Here is a 12,615-nt window from a genome sequence, read left to right as displayed (position 1 = left end):
CACTGCATTAAAACAGATGTGATTCTGAAGTGGAAATTCCTGCATTGGTTCAGAAACATTTCTAAAAACCATCATCTGAACACAGTTCATCACTGCATCCACAAATGCAAGGTACAATTCAACCATGCAAAGAAGAAACTATATATTAACAATATCCAGAAACACCACTGCCTTCTCTGGGCCCGAGCTCATTTATGATGGACTGAGGTAAAATGAAAAACTGTTCTGTGGGCTGATGAATCGAAATGTGAAATTCTTTTTGGAAATCATGGATGCTATGTTCTCCAGGCTAAAGAGGAGACGGACCATCCGGCTTGTTATCAGTGCACAGTTCAAAAGCCACTATCTGTGATGGTATGAGGGTGCATTACATGACATCTGTAGCTTGCACATGTGGGAAGGCATCATTAATGCTGAAAGATACTATATACATGTTTTAGAGCAACATGCTGCCATCCAGATGGCATCATTTTTCAAGGAAGGCTTTACTTATTTCAGCAAGACAATGCCAGACTGAATTATGCATGTATTACAACTGCATGGCTCCATAGTAAAAGAGTTATGGTGCTGAAATAGCTTGCGTGCAGTCCAGATCTGTCTCCCTTTTAAAACATTTAGCTTATTATGAAGTGCAAAATATGACAAAGGAGACACCAAACGGTTGAGCAACTGAAATTGTATATCAGGCAAGAATGGGACAACATTTCTCTTTCAAAACTACAGCAATTGGTCTCCTCAGTTCCCAAACACTTACAGAGTGGTGTTAAAAGTAAAGGTGATGCAACACAGTGATAAACATGCCCCTATTCCAACTTTTTTAAAACGTGTTACTGACATCAAATTCAAAATGAGCATATATTTTTCAAACAACTATAAAATTTATCAGTTTCAACTTTTGTTATATTGTGTTTGTACTAATTTAAATGAAATGTAGAGTTTCTATGATTTGCAAATCATCACATTCTTTTTTATTTATATTTTACACAGCATCCCAACTTTTTTGGAAATATGGTTGTACATCTCTGGACCATTAATAGCTTCTGCAATGCTTATCAGGCTAGCTGGAGCAGCTGAATATATTTTGTTGAGCTAGCATAAGATCAGTGTATGGATAGAGCTTCTATCAGCAGCAATCTTGAGTCTGGAGAAATCAAGAATAGCAGGAGTGGGCCTCCAGAACATCTCTGGCAAGGCATGGCAAATCATATGCTGTCCAGATTTTGATCAGTTTCACAATCATGTAATATCTTGCACCCTAATCTACCAAATTAAAAAAAAAAAGCCGTGTGACTCAAATAAGCTTTATGTATTTTGCGGGGCCATCTATAGCTACTTCCTATTTGTCCTGTCTGTGAGAGAATGAAAAAGATACTGTGATTAAAACCCATAAAAGATAAAATCATAATCCCCTATGAATTTAAAGTGTAGTATAATGTATTTGGAAACTAAAGCATTATGTGATTTGGGAGACAATTCTCTTTCCTCCAAACAATCAGTGTTATTTATTATCAGTATTCCTTATAGTACTCTACTTACTGTTATTGGTGATATTCATTTTGATCATTCAACAAAAAAAAAATCAAGTTATTTGCAGGTTGTTTACACTCACGCCAGCCAGATATTATGTGTGTATGTGATCCTATTCTTAATTGTAACCTATGGAACTATGCTGACATAAACTGAACTTGCTCCTGACAGAGGTTTCGTTGAGGCCAGGTGTCTTTTTAAACCTTGGTCAATAATAATTTAATTTACAATGATTTCTTCAAATGTGAGACATCCTAAATTCAGCAATTCAAGCTTCAGATCAAATTCCTGGCGGTTCAGACAGTATGAACTAATTTGATTTTTTTTAAGTGTATTGTTTATATTTGATAAAAAGGGGATTATATATGTTGTTGTTTAACCGAGGAAAAAGTCTCTATGCCTACACAGAAATGTTGTAAAATTTCAGAATGTTTGTTGTAGTTACTGTCAGTGATTAAATGCAAAAAGGCCTGCAAGGATTATTGAACATCTATGAACTTCTACTCTTATAACTTATTTTAGGCTGTTTTATGTTTAGTAATGCTTAAATTCCATCCAATCAACCAAAGGCCCTAAGTACACATTGCAGTTTTTCTCAGTCACTTTGATGCATTTCTCGAAACAACGTGTGCAAACTGCAAAACACAGTGGATTACCTGCAAAAGCACGTAACTTGCTCAAAATGCTGAGTTTATGTCTCAAAAGCAAATATTTATGCCAGTGAAACTGTGAGTACCATCAGAATGACGAGTCCTTGTGCCGTTGTTTATGAGCAAGATAGAATGTTTAGTCACGTTGTCAATCTAACAGTTTGCTCTGTAAGTAATTTCTGAAAACTGACTGAAAATACACAAGGCAGCACTTTTTTTCCTGTGTGGTATAACAATGTCAATACTACAAAGTTATACATTACTGTGTTTGTGGGGGGGGGGGGGGGGGGGGGGATTGATTGCAAGAGACTGGACTGGATATGATTAAAAGTTTTTACCCTCGGCCATCTCTGTGAGGTAGTTTTGCAGTCCTGTGTGCTATAGTACAGTACAGTGAAATGCAGTAAGGTAATGTTTGAATCAATATAATTACTGTATTGTAAATACGCTATAATGCATAAATACACAAATATAGTATAGTACAATGAATAAATGTAAACGCAAGTGGAATTCTGTACTTTGAAGCTTTACAGTAAGTATACAGTATTACTGCATATACAGTACAGTGCACATTTTTGGATTAACCAGCTGTTCTCCCAACAAAATGTTTGTATGATTGAGGATACAGTGGTTTCTCTTTCAGTTTGCCTGCACCCTTCGACCAGCCTCAGTCATTGTAAGGCCATGATTGAAGAAGAAGAAGCCTTTATTTGTCACATGCAAAGTGAAATTCATCCTCTGCATTTAACCCATCTCAAGCAGTGAACACCCATATGCACACATACAAGTGAACACACACACATACCCAGAGCAGTGGGCAGCTATGCTACAGCACCCGGGGAGCAGTTGGGGGTTTAGGTGCCTTGCCCCATGTTAACCTAGCCGCATGTCTTTGAACTGTGGGGGAAACCGGAGCACCCAGAGGAAACCCACACAGACATGGGGAGAACATGCAAATTCCACATAGAAAGGCCCCCGTCGGCCACTGGACTTGAACCCAGAATCTTCTTGCTGTGAGGCAACAGTGCTAACCACTACACCACCATGCCACCCAGGATTGAGGACATGGTTCACAACTGTGGCCCTTATTTCATCTGGAACACACCTATGTACTTGGCCTCTTCTTCTTCTTCCTCTCTTTTGCCTCCTTACCCTTCAACCCCACATCCTTACTCTTTTTCTTCTATGCCAATCTATGCACCACCTGGATTGACTACAAGAAAGCCTATGACTCAATGCCCCACACATGGATCCTGGAATGCTTGAAACTGTACAACATCAACAGCACTCTCAGAACCTTGGAATCCTGCAGGCAAATGGCAACCATGAAGAGGCTGCTAGGAAAGCAGCAACAGCCAAATACCTACAGAGAGTAAGGCAATTCCTGAGAATTCAGCTGAATGGGAAGAACAAGGTCTGGGCCATCAACACCTATGCCCTGCCAGTCATCAGATACCCTGCTGGCATAATAAGCTGGCCGAAGGAGGAGATAGAGGCCACTGACATCAGGACAAGAAAAATCCTGACAATGCACGGAGGGTCCAGCATCCTGAGGCTGTACGTGAAGAGGAATGAAGGAAATCAAGGACTAGTGAGTGTCAGAGCCACTATCCAGGATGAAACAACAGAGATCCATGAGTACATCAGGGAGATGGCCCCGAATGATGAAGTGTTTAGTGAATACTTCAGGCAGCAGAAACCTGAGAAGGAAGTGCAAGAGGAATCATCATGGAAAGACAAACCACTGCACGGGATGTACCACCAGCAGATAGAAGAAGTAGCTGATATTGAAAAATCCTACCAGTGGCTGGATAAAGCTGGACTGGAAGACAGCACAGACACACTAATCATAGCTGCACAAGAATAGGCCCAATGCACAAGATCAACAGAAGCTGGGGTCTACCACACGAGGCAGGACCCCAGGTGCAGACTGTGCAGAGATGCTCCCGAGACAATCCAGCACATGACAGCAGGGTGTAAGATGCTAGCAGGAAGAGTGTACATGGATCGGCATAGCCAAGTGGCTGCAGAAACATCTGTGCTGAGTATGGACTGGAAGTCCCATGGTCAAAGTGGGACACACCTCCAAAGGTGGTGGAGAATGGCCAAGCTAAGATCCTGTAGGACTTCCGGATACAGACAGACAAACTGGCAATGGCTAACCAAGTAGTGGTAGTGGTGGACAAACGGGAGAACAAGGCTGTGGTGATAGATGTGGCAATGCCAAGTGACAATAACATCAGGAAAAAGGATCTTGAGAAGCTCAAGTAGTATCAACAGCTGAAAGAAGAGCGAGAAAACATGTGGAAGATGAAGACAACAGTGGTCCCTGTGGTGATAGAAGCTTTCGGTCCAGTGACCCCCAAACTGGGAGAGTGGCTCCAACAGATCCCAGAACAACATTTGAGATCTCTGACCAGAAAAGCACAGTCGTAGGAACAGCTAAGATAATATGCAGAACCCTCAAACTCCCAGGCCTCTGGTAGAGGACCTGAGTTTAAGGGAAAAAAGATTGCCTGAAGGAGGAGTGAGTGGTGAATATATCTTGCCAATTGAAGGTTCATGGGATTCACCTCTGAGCTATTGTAGAGAACTGGTTGATCGTTGGTTGATCTGATGCTTCACACATTCGCCCTTATCAGTGAAAGTTAAGATTCACCTGAGACCAATTCATCAATTTAGGACACATTTACCAAAAAAGTAATAGAAATGTGTAAAATATGACTGACAGATTATGACAACTAGTTCAACACTTTCATTACTCAAGTAATGAAATAATGCCTAGATGTTTTGGGTGGTAGGACGATTCAAGCGAGAACCAGCATAATGCATTTTGACCGACATGAGCAGTTGATAATATTAAAAAAAACAGTAGACAATTGTACACAATCAGTTGCAGAGATGTACCAAAGCATTTGCTGTTTGTTCAAGATAATGGGAAATTGCTTTTATAATGAGCACAACTGACTAGAGGATGTGGAGTTTGAACAAACAGTTTTGAGAATTTAAATTCTGATCTGACAAATGCACCAAAGCTACTGAGAAAACCTGTAATAATCACAGAATGATTCAATGGTTTAATGTAATCTGAGAAAATACTAGATATTGTACATTTGACTGCATTCAGGATGCTTAAATTTGCTATCATTTCTTGCAGCGTTGGTCAAGGAACTTTAGAATCCAGCATGCATCTTAAGTAAGAATGAGTAAAAATATACATATTGTATCTTGATATATTGATTGATAAGCAGTTTGTTTAAATGATTTCTTTTTTATTCACAAGGGGCTATGTGCATTTACTTTAACCGTGCTAATATACAGATCTTATCCCATAAGAACCCATGGTGACACAGGCATCACACACTTTTTAAATGTTCTAGAAAGTTCCTTATACAACTTTATCCTTGATTTTAACTCATGAAGTTCCAAAGTGGCATATACTGAACATCCTGATGTAGTCATGTGACAATGTGTGAATTTGTCTTGCCATGGCATTATTTCCAAAATGGTGGTGTACCTAGTTGGCACATGTGGCTGAACAAGCTAATTTTAAAAAGCTTGTTTTTTGTTACTTAAGGTGAGTTTTGGAACATTCAAGAGTTCTAAAGCTTTAGTAACATGTTTAATATTACATTTAAGCAGTTTTGGCTATATTTCTTGAACAAATTGATATAAAGCCAGTTACGACAATATCATATTGTGACATATACGTCACACTGGGTTTATAACCTTAAAATATTCACTGAAGTCACGCTGTGACATCTTTGTCATAATAAGAAAAATGGTAATGAATGGCTAAATTAATTTAGTTTTAGATTTAGTTATTCTGAATCAATATATTTTCTGTTGTTCAATTTAAAGCATATTTTAAAAAATGTGAACATAAAAATAATGTCAAATTAGATAAATCATGAATATATCAGAAAAAATTTTTTGCATATTAGTAGCTAGATAAGGGCGGTACGGTGGTGTAGTGGTTAGCACTGTCGCCTCACAGCAACAAGGTCCTGGGTTCAAGCCCAGCGGCTGGTGAGGGCCTTTCTGTGTGGAGTTTGCATGTTCTCCCTGTGTCTGTGTGGGTTTCCTCCAGGTGCTCCAGTTTCCCCCACAGTCCAAAGACATGCAGGTTAGGCTAATTGGTGGCTCCAAATTCACCATAGGTGTGAATGGTTGTTTGTCTCTGTGTCAGCCCTGCGATAACCTGGCGACTTGTCCAAGGTGTACCCCGCCTTTTGCCCGTAGTCAGCTGGGATATACACAGGCAAGCTGGGATAGGCTCCAGCTTGCCTGTGACCCTGTAGAACAGGATAAAGCGGCTAGAGATAATGAGATGAGTAGCTAGATAAGGGCGGTATGGTGGTGTAGTGGTTAGCACTGTCGCCTCACAGCAAGAAGGTCCTGGGTTCGAGCCCAGTGGTTGGTGAGGGCCTTTCTGTGTGGAGTTTGCATGTTCTCCCTGTGTCTGCGTGGGTTTCCTCCAGGTGCTCCGGTTTCCCCCACAGTCCAAAGACATGTAGGTTAGGCTAATTGATGGCTCCAAATTGACCGTAGGCGTGAATGGTTGTTTATCTCTGTGTTAGCCCTGCGATAACCTTGTGACTTGTCCAGGGTGTACCCCACTTCTCGCCCATAGTCAGCTGGGATAGGCTCCAGCTTGCCTGCGACCCTGTAGAACAGGATAAGTGGCTACAGATGATGGATGGATGGATGGATGGATAGTATCTAGATAAAATAAACAAGGTGTTGGGCCTATTTCAATCTCTAACTTTTTTTTTTTAGTAGAATAACAAGAACAGATACAAGAACCAGTATCTATTCAGTGTTCAGGATGCACTGGAGATTATCCAAGAAGATGACAATGAGTTTGAGGGATGTGAAGGTAGCTCGGATGAAAACCCTGACGACCTTAATTACACTCCCAATGACAAAGACAGAGAGTGATGATTCAAGTGGGTCGAGTGATTTGGACAGTAGTAAATCAAGTGATTTAGATGAAGGACTGCAACCAAACACAAACCCTGGGCAGCAAAATACAACTGTCAAAGGAAAAAAAATTACTTGGAGAAAGAAACCTTTTGAAACTCCTGTGTGCACATTTGAAGGACAAAGCGTCACACCTCCAGACCATTTTCTTACTACTCTGGAGTATTTCAAAAAGTTCATAATAGCAGAAATGCTTGAGGTACTGAGGGAGCAAACAAATTTGCACAGTGTACAAAAATCTGAACATCACAGCAATGTTAACACCTCTAGTAAAGAACTGGAAATACTGATTGGCCTCTACCCGCACATGGGTCTTTGCCAAATGCCGGGAAATCGTAGATACTTGGAAAATGACACAAGGTGTTCTATGATGGCTGACAACATGTCATGCAACCATTTTCAGACCCTACTGACATCTCTACATTTCACTGATAACACTGATTTGTCTAACAGGCAAGTGGGAGATAAGTGTTGGAAGATTCATCCATGGCTTGATATGTTTTGCAAACAATGCCTTGAAATCATCCCAGAGGAGCACAACTCTGTTGATGAGCAAATGGTGTCCTTCAGAGGTACACACAACCAAATAAGGCAGTATGTGAAGGGCAAGCCCCACCCTTGGGGATTGAAAATTTGGACCCTTCCATATTTACCATAAACGTCCAATGTATGTAACATTATAGATTTTTGACTCTACAAGGTTGTATTTCAAAATAAAATAAAAAAAAGGCAGAATGTCAGAAATGTGTTCTATGAGATCCATTTGGTCTGTTTTATATCCCCTATAATTTTCCCTTCAGGAGAATTGGGTCTGGGTTCTTATGGGCTAAGGAAATACAGTAAGCCTGCTTGGGAAGCACTTTACAGAACAGTTGCTATTATTATTATTATTATTATTATTATTATCCATCCATTATCTGTAGCCGCTTATACTGTTCTACAGGGTCGCAGGCAAGCTGGAGCCTATCCCAGCTGATTATGGGGTACACCCTGGACAAGTCGCCAAGTCATCACAGGGCTGACACATAGACACAACCATTCACGCTCACATTCACACCTATGGTCAATTTGGAGCCACCAGTTAGCCTAACCTGCATGTCTTTGGACTGTGGGGGAAACCGGAGCACCCGGAGGAAACCCACGCAGACACGGGGAGAACATGCAAACTCCACACAGAAAGGCCCTTGTCGGCCGCTGGGCTCGAACCCAGGACCTTCTTGCTGTGAGGCGACAGTGCTAATCACTACACCACCGTGCCGCCTATTATTATTATTATTATTATTATTATTATTATTATAGGCAATTGTTAGCTTTTTCATTTTCACCTCATAAATTTTCACCTCATAAATGTTTTATCATAAAACACATTAGCATTGTTGAGGAAAAGAGGCCTAGAATTTGAGAAATATCTAACATAGGAAAATAGATAACAAAACAGAATTGATCTTTTATTGGTATTGACCGTTTGCCATTTTAGTTGATGTTTTGAATGTTTTCCAAAAAAAAAATTAGCTCCTGAAATTCATTATACATGCTTTGCTTTCAAAACTGTATTAAAAAATATATGCACTTGTGTATTTCCTATTACAGGGGTAACGTGTCTGATGGTTGGTGTACAAGGATGTGGATTCTGCCATGAAAACGACCATCACTGCTGACTGGCATTGTGATTACTAACTGTGACCTGTCATAACCTGATTAACCCAGGCAATGAAGATTTAAGGCAAAGACCAAGAATTTTAAAACAAAAGCAAAACAAAACCCCTCACATCTTAATCATGGCAAACATTACACATGTGGCAGTAGTGTTTGTGGACCCCGACAGCCAAGTGCCCAGAGACAAGCATGATCCTTACCTAGACCTTTATGAAATGGACTATGGGATCCCAGCTGAGGAAATGCCAGACACCACTCAGGGCCTGGCGTATTTTGTGGCCACCATTGTTATTGGAGTGGTTCTTGTCTGCATTATGCTAGTGTGTGGCATTGGTAACTTCTTGTTTATAGTAACCCTGGCCCGCTACAAGAAGCTGCGAAACCTCACCAATCTCCTGATCGCAAACCTGGCCATCTCTGATTTTCTTGTGGCTGTTGTGTGCTGCCCCTTCTTGGTGGATTACTATGTAGTAAAACAGCTGTCCTGGGACCATGGGAAAGTGCTCTGCGTCTGTGTTAACTACCTCCGAACTGTGTCTCTGTACGTGTCCACCAACGCCTTACTGGCCATTGCTGTGGACAGGTTAGTGAAATTAAATGTGTTCCCTGGTGGAAGATAATCGTATTTCGACAGACAGCCCTGAGGTGTGATTTGGTGAGAGCCACCTGTCACATAACCATGTGTGACATTTCTCCTGGACAGGTGTTGATTATGCTCAGTTCACAATAGCTAAAGAGGGGATACTTAGTCACTTTTTAAAATTACTTTCAAAGTAGCTTTTCAAAGAGGATCGATTCCAAGTCTCTAAAATTCTCTGAACGTTCTAAAACTAGTGCTTTGTAGAACTTTAATTGCACAGCAAATACTTAAGATATTTCATATGTACATAAAATGATCATAGATCAAAATTTCATTGCACAGAGTGACGTATTTCAGTATCACCAATCAATCAGAAACATGATCTGAGATAAACAGGAAATGTTACAGCTACAATTGAGATGCGTTCAAAATCTAGCTAACGCCTATCTTATTTTCAATGTCATATATTTACTTCAAGTTCGCTATATTTTAAATATAGATAAATGAACAAAATCAAGAAGGCTTGTGCTTTACAATAAAGTGCTGACTCGGTTTATTCATCTTGTATTTGTATTTATACCACTTCTTTTGTTCTGGTATTTGGACTCAAAAAACACATTTTATGGCATTTTAGTAATGAACTATATCAAAAACACTCATGCTGTCAAAATGAACATACATACATACATACATACATACATACATACATACATACATACATACATACATACATACATACTCACCAGCCTCTTTAATAGGAACTTGTTCTTGATTCTAAGATTCCTGGTTCCTGTGGAACCCAGTGTGATCTTCTGCTGTTGCATGCTGAGATGCTTTTCTGCTCACCACGGTTGTAAAGAGTTGCTATATCCTTCCTGGCAGCTCAAACCAATCAGGCCATTTTCCTCTGACCTCTCTTATCAACAAGACATTTCCCACCCACAGAACTGTCACTCACTCAGTGTTTTTTTGTTTTTCACACCATTCTGTGTAAAGTCTAGAGACTCCTGTGTGTGAAAACCACAGGAGATCAGCAGTTTCTGAAATACTCAAACCAGTCCATCTGGCACCAACATCCATGCCACAGTGAAAGTCACAGAGATCACAATTTTTTTTCCCATTCTGATGTTTGAAGTGAACATTAACTGAAGCTCTTGATTTGTATCTGCATGATTCTATGCATTGTGCTGCTGTCAGGGGATTGGCTGATTAGAGAACTGCATAAAACAGCAGGTGGATGGGTGTCAATACTCTGACTGAGAGGATAGTATTACATTAATGGTAAACTACTGTATTAATACTGTATATATTATGGTGTATACAAACTTACCAATATCTCAATTTGATGACAATTTGTACTACACAAGGAAAGAGACTGATAAGCTGACTGATGTTAAAATAGCCTATTTGAAGTCTAATAAGGTTAATATGTTTCTTTATAGAAATTAATTCAGGGATATGTCTATGTCAAGTGCTCATAGTCCATGACTATACACATATTAGCACACAAGAAATGGATTTTATAGGTGCAAATAAATGCTCTGACTGCATGCGACAGCATTGTTTACTTTGAACAGAATACGTTTTATTTACAGTGAATATTGCACCTGCTCGGAGATAGGTGTCAATTTTAGGTCACAACTTAAGGCTATGGTTGAAACTATGTCACTTTGTGCAACTTTTTATTTTTATTAGTTTATAAACTTGCACACATTGGCCATTTAAACTCGGCTATGATAAAACTGATGCCGCAACTGGATACAATTATATTGTTACAAAATACTCTAAAGTTTCTTGATACCTTTTAAAGTATGATTACTGTACAATTATGATACTTCAATTTGTATGCACTTAATGGCATAGTACGCTCTTTGAACTATGCAAGCCCAGCTGAACTAGCCCATACTGTGGTGTTTTAACAGTATAAAGGAGAGGAAAAATGTAAAGATCTAAACTGATAATGCAACACTTTAATTAATCTGAGACATCCATGCATAGCACTATCTGAATTGATGAATTGGCATGCAGATGTCTTTAGAAGCTTGGGATAAAACTTGTGATGTCTTTTCAGGTACATGGCAATCATTCACCCATTAAGGCCCAGGATGAAACATCAGACTGCCTACTGTTTGATAACAGGTGTGTGGATTGTTCCGGTCATCATATCCATACCATCTGCGTACTTTACTTCTGCGACCAAAGTGCCTCACAGTGCCAATCGCAGTAAAACCTTCTGTGCTCAGATCTGGACAGTGGACCAGCAGCTTTACTACCGTTCCTACTATCTCTTCATTTTTGCCGTGGAGTTCTTTTGCCCAGTCCTGAGCATGGCCCTGTGCTACATGCGCATCTCCAGGGAGCTTTGGTTCAAAAGTGTCCCTGGTTTCCAGACAGATCAGATCCGGAAGCGCTTGCGTTGCCGGAAGAAGACAGTCATGGTGCTCATTGGGATCCTCACAGCATACATTCTCTGCTGGGTCCCTTATTATGGCTACACCATTCTGCGTGATTTTTACCCAACCCTTATTTCCAGGGAGAAGAACTCACTGGTGGCATTTTACATAATTGAGTGTATTGCCATGAGCAACAGTATGATCAACACCTTTTGCTTTGTCAGTGTGAAGAATAGCACAGCAATGTATTTCAAGAGAATTGTACTACTTCGTTGGAAATCCACATACACCTCTAGGAAGACAGATGTGAGGACACTGTCCATGCCTGTGACTGAGGAAATTGACTGTATACAAATGAGGTAAAAAAAAAAAAAAAAAACAGTTGATTTGTAGCTGTCTTAGACCAGTGCAGATCTTCAGCAGAATTGAGTCACCTATCCATAAAGTTAACCTCATTTGAGAAAGCCATTGTATGGTTTAGCCTTTACTTTAGCAGTGTTGCTAACCATTGACAGTGCAACTGAAAGTAAAAAAGAAAAATAATTCCAGTAATGAGTTTAGTTTTATCTACAGCACATTGGATAAAATTTGAATCCAACCCCATTCAGATTTAAGTCACATGCATTATTTACTTACATTGGTGCTTGAAAGTTTGTGAATCCTGTAGAATTTTCTATATTTCTGCATAAATATGACCTAAAACATCATCAGATTTTCACACATTTCCTAAAAGTAGATAATTATACTTGGTCATTTATTTATTGAGAAAAATGATCCAATATTACATATCAGTGAGTGGCAAAAGTGTATGAACCTCTGCTTTCAT

At 39.8% G+C, this 12,615-nt stretch overlaps 1 protein-coding gene across 1 annotated transcript; it reads left to right on the top strand.

Annotated features, from left to right (window-relative positions):
- The first annotated feature begins 8,938 nt into the window (after window positions 1–8,938).
- prokr1b (prokineticin receptor 1b) lies at window positions 8,939–12,152 on the top strand. The gene is made up of 2 exons (XM_060924616.1): window positions 8,939–9,399; window positions 11,468–12,152. The coding sequence occupies exons 1-2, from the start codon at window positions 8,939–8,941 to the stop codon at window positions 12,150–12,152; spliced, it is 1,146 nt and encodes a 381-aa protein (XP_060780599.1).
- The last annotated feature ends 463 nt before the right edge of the window (window positions 12,153–12,615 follow it).

The sequence above is a fragment of the Neoarius graeffei genome, chromosome 7, assembly GCF_027579695.1.
Source record: "Neoarius graeffei isolate fNeoGra1 chromosome 7, fNeoGra1.pri, whole genome shotgun sequence".
NCBI classification, from domain to species: Eukaryota; Metazoa; Chordata; class Actinopteri; order Siluriformes; family Ariidae; genus Neoarius; species Neoarius graeffei.
Note: the sequence above shows the minus strand (reverse complement) of the source record. Positions and strands in the feature narration are given on the sequence as shown.